The following is a 27,467-nucleotide window of genomic DNA, read 5'->3' as shown; positions in this document are numbered from 1 at the left end:
TTACAAGCTCACTCCTGTCCTCGTGAACACACACACAACCGAGGGAGGAGAGAGAGAGAGAGAGAGAGAGAGGGAGAGAGATCGGCAGGGTTTCGATCGAAGAAGAGGAGGAGGGGAGAATGGGATCGGGATCTTTTCTTAAGGTGGTCGCCAAAAACTTCGACGTTCTCGCGGGGTATGAGCGGAACGCCCTCACCAAATCTTTCCTTGTTCTAGTCGGAATCCGTTGAAAGTTGTGATTCTTTGGAGGATTCTTTTGGTGATTTCTGGAGATCTTCTCCTTGTGTTTCGTTTCATTGATTTCGAAGCTCCGGTATCCATTTCCTTATGTAAATTCCCTTCGTCTGCATACTGTTTTGCCTTGTACTTTTGCTTCGCAAAGAATGGATTTTTCCTTAAGTGACTTGGAGAATCTTGTGGAGTATGCTAATTTGTTTTTGGTTGATTATATGAATTGTAACATAGTAATAGGAAAAATTGTAATTTATGACGGGGACACTTTTGTGCCGTCCGGTTGTCCAATTCTTTCTCCCATTGCCTGCCTCCTTAGTAGGAAATTGTTAGTGTTCTGTAACCTAATTGTTTGTAGTTCCACGTTTCTTGTGGTGGTATATAGTCAGCAAATCATGGGCATAATTTTTAGGTTAGCAATCGAAAATGTAGTACCCAACCACGGATTGTCTCCAAATTGTATATATTACCTGCTTCGTTTCTATTATGACATCATTGTAACTTAAGTGTGCAATAGAACGTGAACTTCTTTCTGATCCTTGAAGGATTCGTACATCAGTCAGAAACTTTCTCATCTAATTCATCCCAGAATCTATTGGGAATTTCCCAACTAAGATCTCGCAAGATATTTTCTTGGCTTTGCTTTTTGTTCCACTGTATTATGCTTTGAAGTTTTCCATGAATTGATTGAATAACTTTACTTTCTTTAGTTCTTTGATATTTTATCCTTCATGAATTTCCCAGAATCTTTCTGAAAGATGTTTTCTTGGCTTTGCTTTTTGTTCCACTGTATATGCTTGGAAGTCTTTCATCGAATTGCTTTAGTTATTTGATATTTTATCCTTATTCTGTTACTACACCAAATTCATGATCTTCCAGGTGACGTAAAAGAAGTTCTATATCACAAATTCTAATTACACTTATATACAAACTGAAGATGATAATTTTTTTGTCAAACCATCAATTTTTCAGAGACATTATGCTTTGGTGCTTGTAACTCAAATGTTTCATATATTAGATTGGCTCTTTGGTTGTTTAATGTGCTGCAATATCCTTGCAATTTTATGATCTTATGTATTTATGTATTTATATAGAACTTAACTAAACATATAACTTTTTACATATCTTAATAGTGGCAAGAGATCCACGTAACCGACCCCAAATAGTTGGGACTTACAGCTTTGTTGTTGTTGTATGTATTTATGTAGATTTTTTCTTTGAATACTGACAGTTGTTCACTTTATATTTCGTTTCATAATTATTGCTTTACCTCCATGTTTGGGTTTGAAGATTTTCTCTATCTCTAGAGCCACTTGTCTTTTTTTTTTTTGCATTACTTTGAACAACCCTCTGGAATCCGTTTCTAGGACATGAATGGAAATTCATATCATGTACTTGGACAAGCCAATGACCATTCAGAGCCTATTATGCATTTAAAAAAGGCTGAGGAAGTAACCTTATAACTCTAGCTAGCCAGGAAATACCAAATTAATGCTTGAGAGACAAGCCTGTTGGTGCAAAATTGGGATGGAGATGTTCATTCTTGTTGTTTTATCTCCTGTCTAATTTACACTGATGGTTTGAGCTCTTTATTGTACATTGATTCTTTGTGTCAGGTTGAGGTCAGCATTGGTCCCCACAACGGATCTTGTCATTTTGTCACTGCTAAGCTTCTTTCCATGTTTAGGTGCACTTTGGAAGTTTGCTTCTAGGCTTATTGCTTGCATGAGCTTAAGCTACAATCTACTGTATATATTTCTTCATCCCAACTAGCGTCTTAAGGATGTCCTCTATATTTTCCTTGTGAGGATTGTAATTTAGAGAATTGTCATTAGTCATCAAGTTGTCCACCATTTGTTAAGATTCTTTGAAATCTTCTTTAGAGTTTTTGTTTTTAATTCATTGAGTTGTTGATTGTATTGGAAATACTCAACCTGTTATAAACCAATGTCCATGATCTTAATGTGATATGATATTATATTTCATTAGATTTTTATTAGGCAGTGATCTGATGATAGTCTGAGTTGGACTCATTCTGCTTGATAAACAAGAGATATTAGTTTCAGTTTTTAGGTTTCAATCTTTCTCATTTATAGAGTCTAACTTATGTGCATATGAGATTAAATTATTTCAACTATGACTAGTTTTAGTTCTAGTTTGTAGAAAACTTATTTGTGACCTAAGCATGATATTTTAGTGTGACACATGGGAATAAAGGGAAGAAAAATTAGACACAAGAATCAATTAATTGGGTCTATAAAAAGATTATGATCTTAGTCAAAACAAGTGCTAAAGCATGTAATGTCTTGAACTCTTGATGTAAAACTTATTTGTCATCCATAATTATGAAGTATTTTATTCAACACAAGAATCAAAATTAGTATTAGACTTGTCATATATAAGCAGAAATTGTCCTTTCTCTGGTGAAGAGCCTACAGAATGTGATCCCTTGTCAAATTGAAATTGCATTCATGGTTGAGTTTTGAACAACAAAATTTGGTTTTTTTGTATCAGCTGCCGGAATGATATCATTTTATTTATGATGCAGGGAAAGCATATGTGATTTGATAATGCAGATACCAATATTGGATATTGTTACATGTAAATGTAAAGCAAGATTTAATAAGTAATGTTGAATTAGATGTCTTATTAAATCATTTGAGAAAAATTAAATGGGAAGAACATTCATGGTATCCAATATGTTGGGTCCAATATCAGGGCCATATCTTTTTAGTATCTTCAGAATTTTCTTGTGACTTGTGACACTAGAAACTAATGTCAAATCTTCTAGTCAAGGAATTGTATTTGTTGTTGACATGTCGTGTTTAATGCAATGGTTACTTGTTCTTCATATTTCTTTTAGATTTTTTTTCTGTTTTGGTTAAAAAACATTTTGTGCTGTTCCAGTATTCTATGTTCTAAAAGCTTTTCTTATGATTCTGGTTTGCAGGCCAGTAGTCACTCTTGTGTATCCATTGTAAGTGGCTTTTATGACTTGATAGTCATTTATAAATCTTCTAAATTATTTTTGATTCTCAGTAAAAATGCACTGGTGTTGGACCTTGACAGATATGCATCCGTTAAAGCAATAGAAACCAAATCTTCTGCTGATGACCAACAGTGGCTGACTTATTGGGTGTTGTACTCATTCATGACTCTGTTTGAGCTTACTTTTGCAAAAGTTTTAGAATGGTTAGTTATTTTCTTTTTTTCTGCTAAGTTGACATACCAAAATTTTCCTAGCTTGTTTCTCTTTGCTTTGCCATTCATTTTGGTGGTTGAACGTCCTTGAACTTTCTAATCAGATACTATGACTTTCATGCTGATTCATTTAAACCTGTTAAAGATACAAAGAGAGAAGTTATTTTACAAAGTCAGAAGTTATTTTGTCTTTCTCTCAAAATGATGACAATTCTATTTATGTGCATTTGTAATACATTGAATGGAAAATCTTGAATTGCAGAAAATTCAAATTGCACAACAGGTAAAATTCAAAACATTTCTAGTTCCTGTGCTTTTATGGAGAACAGTTAGCATATGGCAGAGCAACGAGCTAACCAAGATTATAAATTATTACAACAAAAATGTTAACTATGTGTATGCTTGAGACAGAATGTTTAGGATATTGATCTGTATGTACATTTTGGCAATTAGCACATTACATGCAGCTTTACTGCTCTCTTTTGCTTTTATACGAGCATATTGGCGATTTTCCCTTGATTTGGTGAAATGTCATTACCTAGTCTTTTAATAGTCAAGTTAATATGTCCTACTTCTCATTATGTTGATTACTCCTTAGTCCTTATTTCACAAAATTAGACTGATTCATGTGGCTTGTACGATTTATTTGAATTCTGATCATTTCTGTTATTTTTTCTGACTGCAAATTTCATGGGTGTATCAGTTCTTTCCTGCTTGAATCTGCTTCATGCAAGACAATAGCTTATAATTTCATCTCTGTTGCAAAACATCCATATTTGGTGTAGGCTTCCCATTTGGTCGTATGCAAAACTGATGTTTAGCTGTTGGTTGGTCTTGCCATATTTCAATGGTGCTGCATATGTTTATCAACATTTTGTGAGGCCATTATTTGTGAACCACCAGACAGTAAACATCTGGTATATCCCACGAAAGGAGGACTTATTCAGTAAACCAGATGATATATTGTCAGCTGCAAAGAGATATATCGAAGAGAATGGACCAAAAGCATTTGAGAAGCTAATAAGCAAGGTTTGCCTGATATATAACATTATCAAAGTGTTCATTTTCCCCATTTGTTTTGCTGGAGAAAAGTAGCAATGTGTCATTATTGTATATCTGATAATGCATTTTTATTGCTATATTGTTCGTGGATCTATGTTGAGAACAATTATATATCTATCTATATATATATATATATATATATATATTCATTTTCAATTTGAAAAGGGATCTTGATCCAGCAACTAGCCATATTCATCATAACTACAGATTCAAATTTCAAACCATGTGTTTCTGTTACCATCTTCAGTTGATCTCACTTCTTTTTTATAATCCTTGAGCAAGGCTCCAATATAACTTGTGTAATATGAGATATAATACTTTTGTCCTGACTTCCTCTAATTTCGTTGTGTCAAATTCTGCATCTTGCTTCAAAAGGAAGGAATATTGCTACCTTGTTGAATACAAAATTTAGTCTGGCACTTCTCTTGGCATAAGATTTTTAGCATTGGTAAGACAACAGAATTCTGTTCCTGGACTTATGTTGTGTAACTCTTTTTGGGTAAATTGCATTTTCCCTACCCATGTTTTGGGACATTTGTAATTGTTCATCTGCATTCATGCTGTATCACTTTGCCCCTGGGTTTTTCTCTGATTGCTTCCATACATTTTTAGTGCTGCTACATGTCACAAAAGGATGAAGATGCCCTCATGAGATCACCTTTTTGCAAGGGCAGTGTCATCTTTTTTGATGTGGGGTTAGTAATGGAAATCCCAGTAAACAAGTAGAGTAAAACCTATGGGTCAAAGTGATACAAATCAAGATGCAGGTTGACAATATGAAATCATCCAAACCACGGGATGGAAAAGTGCAACTTGTTCTTATTTTTCCTCTTGAGGATTCTTTTACTCATGTTGTTGCTTGCAGTGTCTTGTTTCATTGAATTAGCTATGGAATTTTTCTTTCTAAATAAAATTTATCATTTTCCTTTGTTATGAGAAAGAACAGTAGTGAATTATCCTTCCTCACGAGCTCAAGAATACTGTAGGCACCAAATCTCTCCTTGCAGTCCGAAAGAACACCTAAAGCTCGTCGTACAATTTTGGAGGAGGTGCAAGCTCAAAGAGAATCTCATTCCGAAAGAGACTCTAAATCTTGGAGTGAAAATTGTACAATCTTTGATGGAGATTATAGATACTGAAAATTGTGTCTGACCCCAGTAGGTGGAGGTAAGTCAACCACATCTCTTTGTACTTTGCATCATTTTTCATTTCTTCTCAGCAAAAAATAATCTCAGAGGAAACAAATGACCATCCAGTGTTTGCAGTTATCTCACATGTTCCTGTGATGAGAAAAGGCTTGTGGATTAAGCTAAGGTGGGGCATCAGTTGCCAGGTTCTAGTGGAGTGACCGATAGTCTTGTTGCATTTTCTGCTTGATTAGTCTGTATCGGTGGTTGTGTTTAGTTTCTGCTTGTTGTAGATACCTTTCGCGGTGTGGGTTTGCTAGTAAACTAGGATACACTCTATTTCACTGACTCAAATTTGTTGTACTTGCTCACATTTTTCTCCAAGTGGATTCTTCCTGGTATTTGTCTTTGTGAAGCCAGATTTCTATGTAGAGACCGAAGGTTATATTTCTCTATGGAATCTGATCCCCTGTATATTTATTTTTATCTGTTGTTTAATCAATATTTATGCGACATACTTGCATGTGAGAGGAGATGTTAAAGCTTTTTTTTTTTAATTATTATTTTTCTAATATTTTAAGCCTTTGGAACTTGTGATTATTATTATTTCAAGGTAGGTCATGAGTTCAAATCCTTTATTTGTTTTGTTTATCATCTCCTTCAGCCTCTATGATTCCATCCATCAGCTCAGGGCAACAGCTTGTAAGGTTCAGATGCCCATTGCAACTGAGCTCCACAAGCTACCATTATCATCATCATCTTCATACCTTGACAACAAACGAGATCATTTGTGGATCAGCACTGTTTCAATGAAGAAATCATGATCCCTTCAACCAGAGGGGTGGGATGCTGTTGCTGGAACTTGTTTCTTGGGTCCTGAAGCAGAGCTTTCTTCTCCTTCAGGAGCAGCAGCAGCCCGGAAATGTAGTGGGCATCCTCCGGGGACTGATCTTGAAACCATTACACTCTTGATGAAGAGGATTGGAGCTCTAAGGAGACTTGATCCTGCGTTCTAAACGACATTCATATGCTTGATGATTCAGTGCCGTTTCCTTCTGTTCGGGATCATCATTGTTTGTTTGTTCTTTTATCAATCTCCTCCTCGATTTATTGGTCGAGATTTTACTAAAAATATTATTCGATAAATATTTAAAAGAGGACACATTGTCGAAGAGTTGGATAACATAAACTAAATTTAACCACAACTTAATAATTTAAAACTATTTTCCCATTCACAAAAGAATGCTTTCGACAGACGATTGATCGATATTTTCAATTTTCACATATGTATTGCTATCTTTTTGTTGCTTGTCAGCTAAAGCTGAAAGCAAAACCAATGATGATATCTTTTTCAATAAGAAATTTTTATTACATTAAACGACATACAAAACACTAACACATGATCTCGAACTTGAGACCAATATCTCACTCATCACTAGAATGTCTCAACAAATACATAATATCACCATATGTTAAACTATAATTTCGATACTACGGAGAAACACATGGACAGCTTGCTCGACCAATATCTATTATAATACAAAGCATATCAATCCTAGTCCATCTACACTTGCTAGCTTCAGTTATAAAAAACAGAGCAGATGGGTATTTACACCTGTAAGTACTCTCTATAATAATTTCTGTATTAATTCTTGTGTCATTACCGAAGTAATTCATCCAAAGACAGCATTTCTTCGAGGCCGTCGTACCTGTCCATAAAGCTGGTTAGTTCAATCCGTGGTCACCTTGATGCATCTGCAGTAAAAGTATCTTTTCGGTCAGCAAGAAGAAAGATGTCAGTGACTGGTATCCTCTTAAGTTGGTCCCCATCCTTGAGATTGCTCTCATTTGAACAACTGGTGATCATTAGGAGTCTCTGCAACCTTCCCATTCTTCATTAACTTTGTCATAACCTTCCTGCAATCCATCAAGTTCTTGTTTTTGTTTATGTAAAACCAAGATCTAGATACGCATACATGGATTCAAGGATGTGCACATAGATATGTTGACATCTTCAAGAACTTGTTGGTAATGGGCACAGCCAGTTGATCCGGATGGAAGCAGCAGAATCATTTTCGTGAAGCGATCAAAGGGTTAATGGATCGAAGAGTGGCAGAAGTATGGAACACTTTTGAAGACAGCTTGATCATGGCAATGGGAGACACCACTGACAAGTAGATTGGAACATGCTAAAGTATTGAATGAACCTACCTAGTAAAACTGCAAAAACAAGGAGACTACTGAGATAAAGAATCTAGGAAAAGTATTAGTGTATGTAAAGAGAACAGATGCACAGTGCCTCTGTTTTTATTGAAGATAAATAATCTACATTACTTGAAGAAAACCATATTAACTAAAGTAACATATGATATCCATGATTCAGGATGTGATAGATAGTGCACCATTCTGAATTCACAAATTCAAGTTAAAAGAAGTTTTCAATGTTCTCGTTTCTATTTAACATAATACACCAATTGGAAAACATACTATAACTATGAGGCATGTGATAATAAAGAAAGGAATACATATACAACACCGTTCTGTTAAACTTCAGAGTAACCTTTCTGTTAAAGAGTTCATTGCATGGGCATAAAAAATGGATCGAAAAGAAATGATATAGTTGCCTCTATCGTGAACTTCTTTATTAGTCCATTGGCCATAGTTTAATGATCAATTTAATTGACTAGATAAATTAGATCTCAAAAATCTTTTTCCACATCAATCAAGGTACATATACAACACCGTACAAAATCCAAAAAGAAAAGAAAGGAGAAAAAAGAAATATCCACTATTCCGTATACACCTATCAAATAGATAGACTCCTATTCTCAAACTAACCACGACCATATGCCTCAGTGCTACACCAAACTCAGAGCATAATCTAACAGTATCTTACCACAAATCGTTGACTGATTAGTGATTTACATTTTACAATGCATGACCTAAATCATGGAATATTTACTATTGTACTGATAAAAAAGCAATATTCCAAAAATCCTAAGGAAGCATAGGGAAAGAAAATAAAAATAAATGTATTCAGTCGATGGCTTGTATTTACCTTCGGGTTGGCTATTCTTGTAAATCAACCACACATCCTTGTTCATATATGCTTCTATGTACATTTATATGTATGTAAAAATGTGTTCCAGACTCCAAATATAACATATTTTGTTGTAAGAGATCTAAAATAAGTCTATCATCATCATATCAACTTTTGGGACTAGTAACGTTCTAACTACGAATGCGATCCTTACTCAAGGTCATATTCACACTCAAACAACTTAAAGGTAATAAATCAAAATAAGATCTGTAGAAATTCATGGGGTTGAAGTAGAATTTTTGAAAACCGACAACATCCAAACAGATGATTGACTGTCCACTTACCCGCTATGATGGTAAGAAACTACAACTATGGCAAATTCTGGATCTTGATCAGGGTTGGAAGTCTAATCTATACAATTTTCACTAAACATTAAGGTAAACTAAGATTTTCTTTTGAATCACTACATTCCGCCATAGCTTAAAAGCTAGTAAAGATCATAAAAGACATCAGCAAAATGTTGGAAAACAATAGACAAGCAACATATTACATGTTGGAATGCCTTAAAGTTCAACATTTATGCTGTAAAAAATTGACAGAGTTATTAAAATGTAAAAAAGGCAGAATGTGATTTTCAACTGCAACAAACACAGATTCCAATAGTACCAAAGGTATTCTACATACGTAATTCTGTGAGAAAGATGTGTTTAAAATTCAAATTTCAAGATAGGGGACATGGATAGCAACTAAATATCTGCTGACTGGAACTAATGAGATTTGTATTACTCCTGACAAGTGATATAAGTGAAAAATGTAATTCTAGCAAATCATTAAACAAGCATCTTATTCAATGCTATGAAAGAAGAAACCCTATAGAAAACTGCCATCTTATTCAAAAAGGAAGAAAAACTATGATTAAGAAGGAATATTCAAGTATTATAAGAAAAACTTAAACACTGAATCTAAGCAACACATACAAGACAGTAGCTTTCTGGGTAATTGGAGTATCCAGCTGTTAATTCCTGCTACAATAATACATCCAATTATGACCTTCTATTTTGATGACCTCAAGTATTATAGCATATCCAAATTTTTTGTAACTGTGCAAACACCTCTGAATTTTTTTTTAATAACATAGGCGCATCAATAATTATCAGACGCAAGTTCTCATCCATGAGGTCAATCATAAATAAGAATGCCATGCATTATGTGCCTGAACTCTCTTTTATTTGTGCCCTCAAAAGACATGAGTTACATCATCATGATCATCATCAGCCTGCATACCCGGCCCGTTGGTCCCCAACACTTTCCTTGGCTTTGGTGAGAGCCCCTTTGCCACCATCTCCTCATCGTATTTCCGAGCCATGTCAACCATCCCCTTCTGCAATAATGCATCAATCAATGCATTATAAGCAAATGCATCCGGGCTACAGCCATGCTCCAACATTGAGTTCCAAATCATAAACACCGGCCTGAGAAACCCCCACCTTCCAAACTTGCTCATCAGCATCACATAGGTATCCATCTTCGGCCGGCAACCACTCCTTATCATCTTATCAAACAGCCCAAGAATCTCCTGTGGCCTACTCAGATTCTGAAAGAAGCAGTGGTAAGTCATCGCATTTGGCTCACAACCCTTTTTCCTCATCTGATCAACAAAAGCATACCCCTCCCTGAACCTCCCCTCCTGACACAGCAACTTTATGATCGTGTTGAAGGTCGCAACGTTAGGCTTGCAACCAGAATCAAGCATCTCCCTGTACATTCTAACTGAGAAATCGACACCTTGTGAAAGCCCAATCGCCTGGATAACTGTGTTATACGCAACGACGTCTAAAAGGAACCCTTTTTTCTTCATCTCTTTGTATAATTTGACAGCCTTCCACGGTTTCCCAGCCTTGGAGAGGATATCCATGTAGATGGAGTATGAATGGAGGTCCTTCTCCACCCTTTTCCGATCCATCTCCTCCCAGAACTCGCGGCACTTGCTCCACCATCCCATCTTGAGCCATCCCCGGAGGAGGAGATTGTAAGTCTTGGTGTCGGGTGGGAAAGGCGGCGTTTTGGAACGGAGGCAGATCTCCTCGGCCTCGGCCGCATGGCGGTGGTCGCAGAGGGCATCGACGAGGAGGTGGAAGGTAACACGATCACGGAGGCCGTGTTGGGCGGCGGCGCGGTCGAAGGCGGTAAGGGCATCGTCAACGAGGTGCGCGGCGGCAAGGCGGTTGAAAAGGGCGCGGAACGAGGGGCGGAGGAGGTCGGGAGGGGAGAGGGGGTGAGAGGAGAGGAGGCTCCAAGCGAGGGGGAACTCGAAGTGCTTGCCGAGGATATCGATGGTCCGGGAAAGAGCGGCGGCAGTGTGGGTCGGGCCGCCCGCGGCGGCGGCGGCCGAGGACCAGTGGAAGAAATCGAGGGCCCGCTGCCAGTCACTGGCGTAGCTAGTGAGGGTTTCTAAGATGGTATCAAGGTCGAGAGTGGTAGATGGATCAGCCGCGGGGAAGGCGGAAGGGAGGTGGACAGAGGCGGCGGCGGTTGAAGAGGTGGAAGAAGAGGAGAAGAGGCGGTAGAGTTGATGGGAAGGTGGGAAACGCATAATGTTACGGCGTCTTCGATGCGCCGTCTTGACCTACTCCGAGTTGTGATATAACTCGTCGTCGTTTCGGCAAAACGAGCAAACGGACTAATTACGTATTAACTTGCGTTACAACACCTCGATGTAATATTACCTTTATTGTTATACATCTTAGTATTTTAATTTTTTTTACTTAAAAAATACATATTAATATTTTTTATATTTATAAAAAATAAAATATCTAAATTTATTTATCCTAACATTATCGATTTTATCAATAAAAATATAAAAAAAATAATATTTCAATTGATAATGACAGATGACATCGATAGTGACGGACAATAATATTACTGGGGTCCATGAATGGTTATTATGAATGATGAGAACGATGACGAAAGATGACGGTTGCTATGTATTTGCATCAACACTGATGTAGTTTGTCGAGTAATCCTTCGGCCTGCATCTGTTTTGACATTGAAACAGTTATTAAGCGATTGAAAAGATTATCGATGCAAATGTTGAGTAACGTCACTCTGTATCTGTATCAATATCGATGCAATTGTCAAATGACATTGCTCGGTATTTACATCGGTGGCTCTTTCGTCGCTCGACAACTATCGACACTGAGACAAATGCAGAGTGATGAAAAGCCGCTCGACAATTACGTCGATGTTGACACAAATATAAAGTAATCCTCATATCTCATCATCACTTCCTCATTCACAATAATCATCTGTAGCTCTTTACGATGTTACTGTACCACCATTGACTTAACGCTGTCCATCATCACCAACTGAAATGTTACCCTATTAAAGATAACTGGTCAATTTATAATTAGTGTTCTCGAAGAACAAAGAGACGACCTAAGGCATGAGTCTGCCATGTTATGTGATGCGTCTTTTAGTATTTGCTTCCGAAAGAAGAAGTTGGATCAGAATATTTTGACGATGAATTTAATGCATATAAAATAAAAAAAAAGTTGCTTGTATCTTGTGACAAAGCACCAATTTGGAAAGAATCTGCAAATAATGATTTTAATTAATTTTATTCGAGCTTCAAATTGTTTAGTACCCAATTATAATGCTTCAAGCTGTAAGTAAAATTTACCATGGATCATATGGTTTACAAGAAAAATATAAATTCTCTCTCAGATGTACTCATGCAATTACCGGCATAGGTTTAGAGGCCTTTACGAAACACTTATAGTTTCTTGTACATCAAGTAGAGGAATTCGAATCACAAACTTTCATTGTGCCCTGACATTATAATGATCACACAGTTCAAAGTGCTGATGAATTGGCAAATTTAGGTTTCCCTGAATCGGAAGAAGATAACCAAAACTATATCCACCTAAAAGGTCATCCGGTGAGAGGTCAATGGAACATTTTACTTTGTCTAATTTGAAGAAATGTGATGCCATATTAGAAACATGATCTGCTTCAGTACATGAGCTGCTGCTTGGTCGGATTACGGTGATGACAACAACTACTGGTTCCCAATTGCAAGAACTGATCTGTAGCAACTGCTGTGATACCGATGAAAGAATGATTCCTTATCTGCCATTTCCATCAAGATAATATCGGACTTCAATACAAATAGGCTCTTCAGTAGATGAGGCTTCGTTTTTAGTCTCCAGGAGAGGCATTCATCTCTGCATTAATGGACAGAAGCAAGCACAGAAGACTGTCACAAGTCCTTTTCCCAAGCATCAGATTCTAACATCTACCTTCTTTTTTTTTTTTTGTTCAACTGGTGCTGGATGCAGTGTCTTCATCATTGGTATTTAAATCAGAGATTTGGTCAACTGAGCTGCTACAAGAATCAACGGAACAATTCTCAGCACAGATACCTGATTCAGTGACCTGAGTGAAAGATCTTTCTTCGGAACTAGGGTGGGTGGTTCTGTTATACTTATTTCCCCTCCATGCAACAATTTGCTCCTTGTCAAAAGTCACAAGGACACAAGGAACCAAGTCCTGCATCACAATTCCAGCAAGCAATTAAAATTGCAAGCAAACGATAACCTTTTTTTTCAATAATGGGCCTAAAACCTTAAACCAGAGGGAAAAAATGCTCATCTGTATCAAATATTTGCTAATAATTAAGGAGATTAGAAATAAAAGTGAGCACGAAGGATTTTAGTATAATGCATTTTGGAATGGGAGATACCTTACAGATACAAGATAAATATAAACATTCACACTAGCATCACTGTCAAAAACAAAGCATTCTTGCAACTCTATTATGTATCTCATCCAGAAGGTGAAAATTGATTAGTACAATACATATTAGTCCTCAATCTTGATCCTTACCTCATGTATCATGTTCTTCCAAGTAACTAGACACCAGTTTCTTACAGCATATTAAATTAATGAATGTGAATCAAATGAATTGAAACTAAGCTGATTTAGTGCCTCTTGACTATGCCTCCTTACGATGGGCTCAAGGCACATTTAGGCAAATACATAAAAACACATGAGAACATCCAACTTCTCCCATGAACATAAAATTGGGAGATGGAAGTCCAGCAGAATATGGATCACCAAATGATGAGTTGCCATTGAACTAGATAGTACAAAATAAGATACTCCTTTCATTTTTAATCTAATCTAGTTCTTAGAAACCAAAAATTGTTGATTCAGAAAATAGAAATTCAAAAAGGTTTTCAATTGCACACTACCCTCTTGTGGATGTCATAAGTCCAAGGCCACAGTTCTATGAACTTAAGAAGCTAACCTGGCAATCCTATAATGCCAATTCAGTCCTTACTGATCATACAGCTGATGCCGCAGATAATCCAAAAATTTATATACCCCAAGGTAGAAAATCTAATCTGACAGGTAGATCTACCTATACAAACAAAGGAGAACTATGAACGCACAAGCTAGGCTAATAAGGAAGTTAATTAGTTAATGGTATGCGGTACAACAAGATTAAGAATTTTCTCTTTTAAAACCAATTAGAGCCATTATTTTAATTAGTAATGTTGACCCCAATAGAGCTCAATGACAAGAAAGCATCCACATATCCATACCTATTATTGTTGGGGATTACTACTCGCTGTAGTGATCACAGTTTAAAGTACTGGTATAACTAAGCACCAGCAATGGATCATACAGCTCAAAGACTGATCTGTATTGTGTTTTCATTTTTCCAGAATTACTGGCCAATACAAGTCAGCATGCCACTCAATATCTGAGTTCCACACCTGTCCAATAAGTTATTTCGAAAGGTGTCAAATCAATATAAACTCCATGGCAGTGATCAGGACATGTCGCTCGACGGGCATCAATCATAAATGCTATTAACGAGGATATCATGATATCATAAATGCAACACAAAATCCTCTTCTCTGAGGATATCATGATATCATAAATGAACTTTGAGGATGTCATGGCATTATAAATGAATTTTGTTCAGGCTAACATGACAAGTTTTATAGACAACATTCTAACAAGACTTACAGTATATTACATAACATGTTTCTGTTAAATGTTTGAAAAAAATTGACTGAGATTGTTTTGTCCTTACCCGGAGCTTAACACCAATCTTTTTGTAATCACTTTTTTCGAGGCCCTTGCAATCTATACGAACTAGTTCATCAGTTAAAAAAGCATCACGGACCATTGGTACAAGACTAGCATAATATCCATTCTTCGCTGCAAAAATGCAAAAAATAAGAAACACAAATTAACAGTATGCAAGAGATAGTAGCCTTGCAAGATGCATCACCAAGCTTTGTTAAGGCAGGAACAGCAAGACCTCGCTTCCTCATTTCCTTTGTTTCCCCAATAGTTAATCCTTCGATCACTGTTTTAATCAGCCTAGGATATATCGGTTCATGAGGTTTCCACAACATTAATGGAATTCTAGGCCGTTTTTTAGCATTGTAACGTCTTCCTCGGTACAATAGGATCTGTCCACCATGGCGGTGTATGATCAACCCACCAGTCTTTTCCTGAAGCCATCGACCAAATATTTCAGAGAAAATATCCAGAAAGCAGAAAAAAACATACATGAAGAATAGACTCGATGGATACACAGCACTGTATAAAGTAGGACATAGTGGTTTAGAAGTCGTCCATCTTAAGTATTTGTTTCAAACTAAAATGGAAGGGCAGTTGATTAAATGAATAATTTGAACATACGACTTCTTAGCTTTACCCATGATTGGGGCCCTTAGGATATTAGCCAACAAAAAGAGGAAGCGAAATCTAATAACATTCCAAAAACATATATGATTTATCTGGGAAGAACTTAGTCACATCATCCACAGTGCAAACTTAAAGAAAGGCATTGATTTATGGTAATATTATCTCTACTTTGATGGCATTATGCCATTTAATTCCAAATGAAATATTTGCTATAGTGAATAAACCAAATATTTCTGAAACATTGATCAGCAAAGTTTATGATATCACAATCTAAACAAGGTAGGTTTGTGCTCTACTGACAAGGGCATAGTGGTCGATTTTAGCTTTAAAAAGTTTAGATACTGCTTCCATGTTGTGCTCTCAACTTGGAACAGAAATTTAGGTCTGAGTTACTTAACAAAAGTGAAACACTATCATATGATAAGGAAGTGACTAAGTCATTTATTGTTGCAAAATAAATTACCTAATTTTCTGTATAACCATTCTTTCAACACATCATTTTACAACCAAGAAAACAAAAATGCATAGCAACTTTCAAATTAGCATTTAAAAGTAGGCCTCATATTTGCATCTCCAGTTGCAATCAGCTAAGACATGGTGTCTAAAAGATACAGCCACCAGATGTAACTAAAATCTACACCTTGGGCCTTCATCACCATATTTACACACTCAGTATTGGCACTTGGGCACTAGAGCCGCAAGGAAAGGGAGAAGAGGGAGGAAGGTACCGCTAGAGGGGAGGGCTGCTGAACACCGCCAATTATTGACAGGGAGGAGGAAAGACACTGGCTGATAACCGGTCGTGATCTGGGTTGGGTTTTATTGCCAAAAAGGGGTCGTGGGGGCAGTCACACGGGGGGGCAAGAAGATTTAGGTTTAGGTTTTAAATTGGACTAAATAAAATCAAACCAAGTGGTTTGAACCTAAGTCAAGTCAGGATCTGATTCAATTCTCAAATTGATTTGATGGGCGCTTGGGCTGCCCGACGCCCTACACAAGGCTCGCCTAGGTGGCCCCCAAGCCCAAGGGCCTTACCTAGGTCATCTTGAGGTACTCAAGCCTTGCCTCACCAGAGTGCCCAATGACTTCAATGGTCACTCTATACAAATTATTTCATCAATTTAGCAATTTACAAACAAAACCTATACTCACCATTGTATAATCAAAGATGTTTTATGCTCTTCACCTTTTCCAAATTATTGTTTTGCATTTTATATAATTTGCAAGAAAAAAATTGGTCCTCTGTAAATGGGTGCCTTGACATCTAGTTGGATGGTATCACATATAATCATGTCTTGATGACTTGTTAACAAAAGTCCGAGAATATCTCTATTTGACAAAAAGCCTTGCAGAATGATTGACAAAACAAACATGTAAATGCTCCATTTGTAAATGTCATATGTTTATTATTGTATGCACCATACCTTCTCTAAGAAGGAAAAGCTGGAAAAATCTATTAGAAAACAATTTCTTTGTGTATATTCAGGAAACATAATATATGTGGACAAGGAAAGTTGCTGGCGTAAATAGTTGATCAAAATGACAAAACTAGAGTCTATCACATATGTCACATACTTTGACCATGGTAGCTGCAAGAATAATATAAGCAAAAAATATACCTCAAGTTGGGTGCAAACATTTTCCATATCAACAGTCGGCACACCAAGACACTTAATCCTAATGGCCTCAGCATTCTTCCAATTATTATGAATGTCATTCAACATGTTGTGTGTAAGGCCATCTCTCCCTATAGAAGAAACTTTGTTAAGTAAAAACCCCATAAAGGCATAAATAATAATCATCCAGAGTAAAATAATATATCTCACACCATAGGTGGACAAAGAGGTAATTAGAGATGGCAACCCATGCATAGCTAGATCATATATTAGATGAAAGACAAACTAATAGTTTAGAAGAATTTATAGTAGTATATATAGGTCATTAACCAAACTTTTCAGATGCAGGAAATGTAAATTAGGAGTAAATTAGACACTTTCTTAATTTCCTATATTATAAGGCATTGCAAATTTGTTTGCTAATATGCAAAACTAATTCTAAATTGTTAAGAATAAGTGTTTGAATTATTTTTTCTTGTAATTGTTTGCGAATAAATTTTCAACCATGAATATTCAATCTAGCCTTAGTTAAGATAAAATTGCATAGATAATTCCTCTTGCGGCTACAAGTTCCATGTTGGTGTTCCTAACTTTCAGATGCACCAACAATAACAATTGTTCTTAATCAAGGATGAACTGCATTACATATCATACTAGAAACCAAGAATAGAAAATTCTTTCACAGCACATTAATTTCAGTTTAAAGCATCAATTACTTGTTTATATTAATCATTTTCTGAAATTCAACTTAATACAAAACGGACCTTCCTAACAACCTTTAGGAATGAATAACAGAATTTTTCAGCCTTATTCTTCCTAACTGAGTTCTACAGATGCACTTCCAGCAATAATTCAAAATAAATCAAATATATGATACAAAGATACCAATATTTAGATTCTTTAGGACAACAGCTTCCATCATGAAATTCCTTATGACCTTCTTAGTTGTGGATGATTTAGATCCTGAAATCAACTTCTCATTGATCATGGTCACCAAAGGGATTAATGATAAGTTCTCTTATTTAGTTTAATTACCAAAGATTTAGTTGCCAGGTTGACAAATCAACTTGTCTAGAAAGGCCTGCCAACAATAAAAGGGGACTACATAAAAATCAGATTAAAACTATGAAGGATAATTAAAATATTTCAAAATCACTTAAAATAGACAGAAAAAAGAGCAAAGAAAAATTTTCAGTGAACAATAAGAAGTATGTAAGGTGAACATTCAAGCACTGATAAAAATATTTTTCAGCTGATCTTTTCTGATAAATATATAAGTTTTCAATTTTCTTTTTTTTTCTTTGGGATTTCTTATATTCTAAATTTTAAATTATGTTCTTTTCCATATCTGAATCTTCAATTTAATCCAGTTGATGTTAATTGTATTGCCAAATTACCAATCCTGATTTTCTGTCTAGACAAAGAAACACTCAGCATCACTCATATGCTCATCCTCTACTATGCTCCATGATGATAACTCCTACAATCAAGTGGTCTCATTTTGCAGTTAATGAAAAACAAATCTGTAAATTATTAAAGGAAGATTATTTCTAAACGTAGCCTGAATGGAGGAAATATAATTTCATTCAGATGATATCATAAACCATTGAATCAAATTGCACATGATACCGGTGCGGATGTTATGCCATCTTTCAATGCTACATGTGGACCACCACTCACCTGCACAGGCAAAACCAGATCTTACAGTTGAGGTAGGGCAAGCCCTTTTCAATCAATCATGTTGCTTATCATGGACGTGGCTTGAGGCCAAAATTGGACAGAATGGGTGAAACTGATATGAGCATTTCTCAATCAAAGCTCAGTTGATCTCAGTCAATTCAATCAAGATACCAATTTCTTATCAATTATTGACTGCATTGACTTATTTCCAACCAGTTTCTATAATTCAACTAAAGCTTATCCTGATAAATAAAAAAGAATCAGATGCCAGTCATTTCTGAAAACCATAATCAAAAGCCTTTCCTATTCTCAATACGCTAGTAATCACTACATCATACAGATTCTTATTCATGTTGTAGCACCTACTAACTACTCCTTTCTTATATGAAATCCACTGAAAATTTTCCTGCCTCTATGGTCAATCCCTTGACATAGAACAAACAAACACATTCTATAGATGATGATGCATATCTTAACTCCCACATTCTATAAATTATCATCACTTTTATCACTGTTCATAACATACAGTAACCTAGTAACAGGCTAATAAAACCAAGAAATGGGAAAGATACAAGCATTTCATGAACCATCCCTATATTGCTCCTGATTAAGAACAGCAATTGATTTACATACACCAGACTTTGTACTACATGTACAGGCATATGATTCTGGCAAGGTCATCTCTGAATGCAAATCATCGGCTAGTATCAAGACTAGTACTATCTAAGCAAAGGCCACAAGCGTGTAACAAAATTTAAGCTTCTTTATACCACGGAACAATATCGCAAAGCAGATGGCCTAAGACAAAAAATGAAGCGTAGTAAGAACTACTACCGAGGTTAACTTGCCGTTTAGTCCGATTCTTCTGGTACTTCTCGACCAGAAATGCTCTCTCGGCCGGGGAAAGCGGCTTCCCAAGAATCTTCGTTCTCATCTGTTTCGCCTTCTCCAAATCCACAGTCTCCGGTCCATCCCCATCGACGGACCTCACGGTAGGGTCGACGGCGGGGGCAGAGAAGCCAGTCCAAATCCTGTCAAGGCGACCAGGGCCGAATGGAGAGTACTTAGGCTCGCGAAGCCCGATGGGCTTAACGTTCGGGCTGCCCTCCGTGTAGCTGAAGCGGAAGTCGAAAGGAAGGTCGGAGTGGACCGGCTCCTGGCCGACGCGGTCGAGCGATGACGGCGGCCGGTAGGGCACCTTGGTCTTCTTCTTCTTGTTGTCGTTACTGGCCTCGGCCTGGTGGCCCGAGCTAGGGTTACGATTGTGCGGGCGGAGGGAGGGAGGCGGAACGAAGCCGTAGCGATCAAGGAGGCGGGGAGAGAGGCTAGGAAGGGAGGAGAAGAGAAGGCGGCGGGCGACGTGAAGCGCGGCGAGGGTTCGATTCCGGTGGGTGATCGGATCGGAAATCATGGGTATGATCAAGGCCAGGGTTTTGGGGTTTTCGCCGTAAGAGGGTGTGGGAATGAGGCAGGCGAAGACCGCATATAAGTAAAATGGTTTTACGTATCTATCCGGTCGGAGTTTCAAAATAACATATTTACCCCTTTAAATATTAATCTTTTTAGTGTGTATACCTTTTTAATTTACTGAACATAAAAAAATAATTTTTTTGTTACTTTAATTTATTATTTGATCCTACATGTTTTTAATAATTTTAAAGCAAATTTTGATACATATTAATTGGGTTCCAAAATTTTTATTGATTAAAAAATGCAGAGGATTAATTATAATGATATATTTTTATTTTTTAAAAGTTTTGCAAGGTATATGTAAGCTTAAATTTATAGTAGAGACAAATATTATGTAGGGGTATATATGGAAATTTACTTACCACCTTATAACAAGATGGAGATAGCTATGTCTGTTCGACGACGAAGCTATGTCGCTTCTTTCCTCTTCGGTCGCCACCGTCAGATGCCGCCATCTTCCTCCCTCCTCCTCCTGCGCCGCTTCAGACCAATCTATCCTTCTAAATAATATATCGTCCAGCAGAATCGTTAGGAAATCACAGAAGGAGCAGGCGATCGGGAACGAGAGCTCACCCTTCGGACCCCGCCTCCCTTTCTCGTCTGTCGCCTTCCGCCCCCTCCCCGCCGCCGTCAGCTACTCCGCCGCAGATTCCCCTTCCCTCTCCGCCGCCGTCGTATCTCCGCCTTGTCCTTCTCTCTCACGGTGGAATCTCGATCGAAGGCACATCCTTCTTCTCAATTTCACCGCCTGCGCTGTACGATCCGGTCCTTGCTCTTGGTTTGTTGGGAGATCGTGGGGGAAAATAACATTTTTGTTTATAATTTTGGTTTGTAGCGTCAAGATTTAACCTTTTTCCCGTTAAATTATCTATTTTGCATATGATATCCTTCAGACTGCGATTTCAGCGGCATGGCTGTTCTTGTCTGCGATTCCAGCGCTTTTGGTATGTATATTTTTGTTTCAAGAATCTGCATCGTCTTTGGCCCAAAGGTCTCTTCTTTATAGTTCATGTGGTGACTCGCAACGATCATGGTCTTTCAATTGCTTTGTTGGTGAGAGCAGGCTTTCAAGAAGGCTGCGGAGTCACTTGAAAAGCTGTTGGATGTCACAGCTGAAGAGCTGCCTGATACAATGGCTGCGGTTAGATTGTCCGGCATGGAGATTAGTGACTTAACCATGGAGCTCAGAGATTTAGGGTTAGCTCTTCTCTCTCCTGCTTAAGATTTTGAGCTATAAATCTAAATAGATACCAACAATAAATAATTTTTTTGGACTGGTAAGCATATTTGGGATGTTGTATGAAGGAAAATTTTTGTTCTTTTGTCGTCAAGGTGTTGTCAGGAAAAATACTGTAAATCTTGCTTGTCTTGCTAAATTGCAACATATGCAGCTGAGTGATATGTGCACTTTCTATGAATTAGATCTAAATGCATCTCTTTGCTTCTTTGATATGGTTGTGTAGGCAGGAGATAAGTCAAGGTGTCAGAAGCTCCACCCGAGCAGTTCGTGTGGCTGAGGACAGGTTGCGTCGTTTGACTACAATGACACCTATGGGTTGGTTCATCTTTCTTTGTTTTGATGATTCAAGAAGTCAAGCAGCTTGAAAGATTGGATGATGTGTTTCACACAATCTTTACTTAGTAATCATGCAGGGGAAAACCAACCCGAGCAATGAGACTGATGAACCAGTGGTAGCTAGAACTGCAAGGGAACTGCAGGAGGGGATTGTGAATGGGCGTATGGTTTTCGGAGTAATTTTTAGTGTCACTCAAATTTCTCGATGGGTATTTAACTTTCTGACTTCACGGAGCCGGAAGAAACAATCCTGAAATGAAGCTAGGCTCTTAACCCAAAAGTTTCTGGTGCTGCACTAGCAATCAGTCACATAGTTTGTTCTCCGTAGGTTAATATGTTTTCTTTTCGAAGGGCTTTCTTCTTTTGTTATTGTTTTCTTCGATGCTTTGAATTCTTTGAATGAGCTGTTTGTTCAGAAATCTTCTCTGCAATGTACTTCTGAATGAAGTGACTGCTCTTAGATTATTATTCCTCAACATTTTTCATTGTAGTTCCTGGATGCTGTTAATCTTGCATGTTCCTCGGGATTCTAGTTTATAGAAGAAATGTCTTTTTTATGTAGCTTCACTAGGCTTCTTGCTAATATACCTATGCCCTCATTATAAGAAAAACAATATCTTAAACTTCATGCTGTGAAACTTCTGACTTGCAAAGAAATGGAAAATTTACATAAATATGTTTGGAACCATAGCATTATATTATTATTTATTGCTGAGGATTGGGAAACTGAAACTAACTACCTTGTTCTTGTTTATGGACTGAAAGAAGATATATTTTGTGGTCTGCCTACATATATTGCCTGAAAGTTCACACACCATATCTGAGACCTCTGTCATCATATATTTGCAACATTCTTGCACATCTACAGTATTGGTATTTTTCATTCCTAAGTTTCAAGATTTGTAGTAATGGTAGGTTTCAATCTGGAGTGAGACCTGTCCCTCGAACCCATGATTTTGCAGAGAATCATGAGTATAGGCTAAAATTAGTCAATATCTGACCAATCCAACTGAATGCCTGTGGTTTATGTCATCTTCAGCTGGTATGACTGGTTTGAAACTTTCTCTAGATTTGTGGTTGTCTAAAATAAATTGAAGGTGCATCTGATTTGGCTGATTTAAAGCAATCCAGATCCATATATCTGGTCCTGATCTTTCAAACCTTGGTCTTGGATAGTCTTCATGTAGTCATCAACATGATTCTGTGTGTGGCTTGATGTACAACCAATTCTAACTAGCAATTTTCAAACTTAACAAAGAATAAAAATGTTTTGATTCCCAATATCTAGAAAAGTGATATTTGGCTGTTAAAATTTGCAGGATTGTGTGCTACCCCTGTATCATTTTTCAGTTTGAAGATATAAAGCTGTTGTTTTACTTTACAATGTTTTATTATTGGTTCAGAGATTGCTGATACACCAAGAAATCTATTTAAATAAAAGGAAAATATAGCATCTTTCCATGCAAACATTGTTGTGTATTTTGGACTAGAAGCATTTTTATCCTCATGGACAAGACTTTGGCTTAGCAGGTACTTAATTTGAAGGGACTGATGATTACACAATACATAAATGAACAATTCAAGAACTCAGGTTGGTATTAGCTTTTCCTTCCCTGGATGCAACTGCGGTTCAAAACACCTGCAGTCTCACTAACATAGCTCTCAATCTTTATCAGGGCCTGTAAACAGTAAACGCAAGAAGCTTAAGCTATATATCTTTCGATGGTTTAAAACATACTGAAAGAAGGATTCAAAGATATTTCCACCAACTGTAGCAACCAAAAGTATAATTTGTACCTCAAAGGCAATATCGGTTGGGGTAAGTGCTGAAACATCCTCGTGGCCCTTCTTAGCTGCCATATCTGCACAAAAATAATTATAAGAATTAGTATCTACAATGATGGATTAGGTTCGTAATAAAAAATGCAATGACTGCATGTGGAATCCTTCTTTTTATGAAGTGATAAATATATATGTAAGCTTAAATGTCACACCACAATGGAAATTAATAAGCACAGAGTAAGACCTGAGTCAAAACAGGGAGTATCCGGGAAATATTGTTTGTTAGAATAATGCAGCTAAATGTACCTTCAAGGGATACTCTTGCAACAGCATTGGCATATGCCGTGCCTCTTTCCTCAGACAGTGCAGTGAGCTTCGCAAAGGCCTGCAACATAATTTCGACAGTTGGGTCATGTTCTCAATCTTTTTCAGCTCCGGTCCACCGTATCAAAGTTAAGTTGGATACTGATGAAGTATCAACAATGAAAAACTTCAAGGCAGAAGACACTGTCCAGGAATGGCACATTTAAGTGACAAGGATGCACTAGAATCTCCAATCCAGTTGGAAGGAGAGTGTTTTTTTTTTTTTTTTGAAACAAAAACAAGGAATCAAAATACAGTTGAAGTCCAGAACAAAATCCCCAACTTAAGTTAGCTTGTCTAGATCTAGCTAAATTAGCCAAAAGATATGCTGTACTGTTCAGCCCACTAGAAATGCAAGACCAATAGACAGACACAAGGGAACCAGCAAGAATTAGCATGTCCCTCAAAGTTACATGAATGAACCAGGGGAAGTAAACAAGCCACCCGGTGGTTGGAACATGTAAAGGACTATCAAAATGTTCAAATGTTCCAAAGGAGTGATGTAGCTTCTTCTGATACCCATGATATGAAGTATGAGTCATAAAGACTGAAAAAAAGATGATCATCAAATTGTGAGGAGGTTACCTTGGTGTAAGGATCACCAGGTTCTCGATGCAGAAGGGGGCGAGAAGCAGTCCCTACAGCAGCAATCCGCCGAGCCAGAGCATCCAGAGGAACATCGAGCCAGACTGTTATCCCCTGCTTCATATATTTCCTGGCAATTAAAAAAACAGCACTCAGTTGACATTGCTTTTAATGAGGTTTTAGAAAAAGATTTATGTTGTATTATATACGCTACCAATTAATTGGACGAATTACAGCACCACCACCAGTCGCAACAACCAAACGGCGCATTGAAGACAAGTCCTTTAGAACTTCACTCTGGAGCATGACAAGGAAAAAGAACGGAAGAAATCACAAATTTGTGCTTAACACATTTGGCCACAAGATCTTTTATCCATCATGTTTGGTCAGATATCACTTTGGTCATAAGATATCATATTTGTAATCCATTAATCACAAAATATCATTGAAATTTCAAAGATGGAAGCACCTCATTGTCTCTGAAGAAGGCTTCACTATAGTCCTTAAATATCTGGGCAACAGAAGATACACCAACTGCCTGTTCAACCAATTTGTCACTGTGAACCACACATTAAAGATTAGATTACATGGAATAAATATAATATATATGAACAGTATACATTATCGAGAAAATGACACAAACCTGTCAAAGAAAGAATAGCATAGCACCTCTGATAAAATCTTTCCTACCGTACTCTTACCAGAACCCATCATTCCTGAAAGAAAGTACAAACACGCCAATTAAAACATCATAATCCATACAACAAGACAAGTATCTTACAATGAAAGTTGTTTAACCACTTCTAGCATGACAAATTCCCAAAACTGACCAACTAGATAGATGCAACGCCCATTCAAGTAGGGGAGAACTTCTTCCGACTTTCTCTGCAGTTAAACAAATATCAGGATCACAAAATGGTAAAGGACGATGTTGTTTAAGTCAATTATCAGAATAATAAAAAATCAAACCTTTAGTATGAGAGCTTCATCAAATGAGTTATGGATGTTCTCTGCCCCTGCGTGATTAAAAAAAAAGTTCTAAAGTGATTACCAATTAAAATGCAATTGTCAAACTTCAAAGGATAATTAAGAATGTCAAAGATAAGCATGTCGTTTGAAAAATATAGTTATCTAAACAATTGCATAATCAATATTTCCAAATTATCACAAAGAACAGTATAGTTATCTCAGCAATTGTATATTCAAGATTCTCAATGTGTTAATAAAGCATTTGCAGAAAGGCAACCTCACAGCTAGTGGAAAGGAAAGAAATTTACTCCACCTGAAAAAATAAAAATCACCCATAAAAAAAGCCAAAATCATGCAAATCATTTTCGAGTTAATGATGTGACACAAAAAAGGTTAAGAAAAGGAAAGGGCAAGAAAAGATGTGAGATATGGGAGGACAATGAGAACTCTTTCTACTTCAAGAGATACTAAGAGCTAATAGTTCGAAATACAAAAATTTGATAAGGTTTCAAAAACTAAAACACCCCACCAATCTTCCTTCTCCTTTTATAGATTCCCAATACATTGAATCCCTCAATCACCTAATTAATAAGTTACAATTTATTAAAAATCAAGCACAAATTACAATGCATGTTAAATTCATGGTGCATTATACTTTGAAAGTTTTTGAATTTTTATAATTATCGCAAGATACAAATCATTTTCTTGAAATTTGATAGGATTGAGCTTGGAATTTATTGTCTTGGAACTTAGGGGCATTCAATGCTCGCCATGCACTGCATCATCCTTGCCACTCGTCCACGAGTTATTGTCGTTATTACCATGGTACATTGATAATTCTTGAATGTTAAATGTTGAGTGAGTGCGAATGTTACGAGGAAGTTCAATCTTGTAAGTATTGTCATAATTCTCTTGAGAACTCAACAAAGACCAATTTCCTTCTCTTTGAGTTTATTGTAAGTTCATGTTGGAAAACGTTCTTTTTTCAAAAAGACCCAAGCAAAATCTCCTTCTTCAAAGATCTTCACATGACAATGCTTGTTGACCTTTTCTTTGTAAACTTGGTTGCTAGTTTTAAGCTTCTTCTTTACTTCTTTATGAATTTTTGTCATGGTAATAACAAAATCCTCTCCCTTTGAACTTAATAAAGGTGATTCAGGTACTTTAGCAAGATCTAGATAATGAGGTAAAATACGATTATAAACAATCTCAAATGGCCTCTTGCTCGTAGAATGATTAATCATAAAGTTATGAGTAAATTCAACACGAGGTAGCATGAGATCCCATTGTTTTGGATTTGTAGCAGATTACCCAAGGTTCTATTAACACACCACTTGCATAATTATAGCTTGAGCTTCTAGTGCCATGGGTTTCTTGACGTTCAAGGCGCACGGTAAACTCTTCAACTTGTCTCCTTAGTGCTTCAATTTCTGCATCCCTTTCATCTCTATCTGGTTGCATCATTTTTTTACCGCGTCGCCCTCTGCCCTTTCTAGTTTCTTTAAGAAAGAGGTACTCCAAAAGCATAGCAAGGCTCTAATACTAAATGATGTGAAACAAAAAAAAAAGGGAGAAGGAGAGGGTGAGGAAAGAAGTGCAATATGGGAGGACAAAGAGAACTCTCTCTATTTCAAGAGGTACTAAGAGCTAATAACTCCAAATACAAAAGTTTGATAAGGTTTCAAAAACTAGAATGCCCCACCAATCTTCCTTCCCCTTTTATAGATCTCTTGTATATTGAATCCCTCAGACACCTAATTAATGAGTCACAATTTACTAAAAGTCAAGCACAAATTACAATAAATATTAAATTCATGGTACATTATACTTTGATGGTTTTTGAATTTTTATAATTATCTCAAGATACGAATCATTTTCTTGAAATTTGATAGGGTTAAGTCTGGAATTTATTGTCTTAGAACTTGGGAGCATCCAATGCTCACCGTGCACTGCATCAGATAGGTTGTTTAGGCATTGCAGATTGGACAGATAGGTTGCACATATATAACCATGATGAGCCATATCTCATAGACTTTGCA

At 36.9% G+C, this 27,467-nt stretch overlaps 5 protein-coding genes across 9 annotated transcripts in view; 2 read left to right on the top strand and 3 right to left on the bottom strand.

The window, feature by feature from the left end:
• Positions 1-13: 13 nt before the first annotated feature.
• Positions 14-6,076, top strand: LOC103979326 (HVA22-like protein a). Of its 3 annotated transcripts, XM_009395432.3 has the most exons (6): positions 16-175; positions 3,182-3,208; positions 3,301-3,423; positions 4,218-4,461; positions 5,481-5,661; positions 5,751-6,076. In XM_009395432.3, exons 1-5 carry the CDS (start codon positions 120-122, stop codon positions 5,631-5,633), a joined length of 603 nt encoding a protein of 200 aa, XP_009393707.2. In that variant the 5' UTR covers positions 16-119; the 3' UTR covers positions 5,634-5,661; positions 5,751-6,076. The 3 variants fall into 3 exon arrangements, with proteins under 3 accessions (XP_018678479.2, XP_009393707.2, XP_018678478.2); XM_018822934.2 differs by lacking the exon at positions 3,182-3,208 and having other exon boundaries at positions 14-175; positions 3,271-3,423; positions 5,760-6,076; XM_018822933.2 differs by lacking the exon at positions 3,182-3,208 and having other exon boundaries at positions 17-175; positions 3,271-3,423.
• Positions 6,077-6,943: 867 nt separating this feature from the next.
• On the bottom strand, positions 6,944-11,290 carry LOC135634362 (pentatricopeptide repeat-containing protein At1g80550, mitochondrial-like). Its single transcript, XM_065144779.1, has 2 exons — positions 9,639-11,290; positions 6,944-7,841 (listed from the first exon to the last, which is right to left on the bottom strand). Exon 1 carries the CDS (start codon positions 11,252-11,254, stop codon positions 9,899-9,901), a length of 1,356 nt encoding a protein of 451 aa, XP_065000851.1. The 5' UTR covers positions 11,255-11,290; the 3' UTR covers positions 6,944-7,841; positions 9,639-9,898.
• Positions 11,291-12,365: 1,075 nt separating this feature from the next.
• LOC135632758 (CRS2-associated factor 1, mitochondrial-like) lies at positions 12,366-20,167 on the bottom strand. 2 transcript variants are annotated; one of them, XM_065141520.1, is made up of 6 exons: positions 19,518-20,167; positions 17,007-17,134; positions 14,966-15,191; positions 14,765-14,892; positions 13,083-13,209; positions 12,366-12,884 (listed from the first exon to the last, which is right to left on the bottom strand). In XM_065141520.1, the coding sequence occupies exons 1-6, from the start codon at positions 20,092-20,094 to the stop codon at positions 12,859-12,861; spliced, it is 1,212 nt and encodes a 403-aa protein (XP_064997592.1). In that variant the 5' UTR covers positions 20,095-20,167; the 3' UTR covers positions 12,366-12,858. The 2 variants fall into 2 exon arrangements, with proteins under 2 accessions (XP_064997592.1, XP_064997591.1); XM_065141519.1 differs by having other exon boundaries at positions 12,366-13,209; positions 19,518-20,166.
• Positions 20,168-20,525: 358 nt separating this feature from the next.
• LOC135632760 (uncharacterized) lies at positions 20,526-22,205 on the top strand. Of its 2 annotated transcripts, none has more exons than XM_065141523.1 (5): positions 20,526-20,908; positions 21,047-21,097; positions 21,217-21,350; positions 21,617-21,708; positions 21,796-22,205. In XM_065141523.1, the coding sequence occupies exons 1-5, from the start codon at positions 20,564-20,566 to the stop codon at positions 21,981-21,983; spliced, it is 810 nt and encodes a 269-aa protein (XP_064997595.1). In that variant the 5' UTR covers positions 20,526-20,563; the 3' UTR covers positions 21,984-22,205. The 2 variants fall into 2 exon arrangements, with proteins under 2 accessions (XP_064997595.1, XP_064997596.1); XM_065141524.1 differs by having other exon boundaries at positions 21,807-21,974.
• A 937-nt stretch (positions 22,206-23,142) lies between these two features.
• Positions 23,143-27,467, bottom strand: part of LOC135632759 (shikimate kinase 3, chloroplastic-like) — a 5,443-nt gene continuing 1,118 nt past the window's right edge. The window contains exons 2-10 of the mRNA XM_065141522.1: positions 25,429-25,475; positions 25,290-25,344; positions 25,103-25,175; positions 24,929-25,016; positions 24,674-24,756; positions 24,460-24,589; positions 23,818-23,896; positions 23,527-23,591; positions 23,143-23,408 (exon numbers count right to left, since the gene is read on the bottom strand). Coding sequence (XP_064997594.1) covers positions 23,328-23,408; positions 23,527-23,591; positions 23,818-23,896; positions 24,460-24,589; positions 24,674-24,756; positions 24,929-25,016; positions 25,103-25,175; positions 25,290-25,344; positions 25,429-25,475 — 701 coding nt within the window. The 3' untranslated portion in view covers positions 23,143-23,327. The remainder of the gene's footprint in view (positions 23,409-23,526; positions 23,592-23,817; positions 23,897-24,459; positions 24,590-24,673; positions 24,757-24,928; positions 25,017-25,102; positions 25,176-25,289; positions 25,345-25,428; positions 25,476-27,467) is intronic.

Source organism: Musa acuminata, chromosome BXJ3-3 (assembly GCF_036884655.1).
Source record: "Musa acuminata AAA Group cultivar baxijiao chromosome BXJ3-3, Cavendish_Baxijiao_AAA, whole genome shotgun sequence".
Lineage (NCBI taxonomy): Eukaryota > Viridiplantae > Streptophyta > Magnoliopsida > Zingiberales > Musaceae > Musa > Musa acuminata.
The sequence above is the reverse complement of the archived record's forward strand: the minus strand, read 5'-3'. Positions and strand labels throughout refer to the sequence as shown.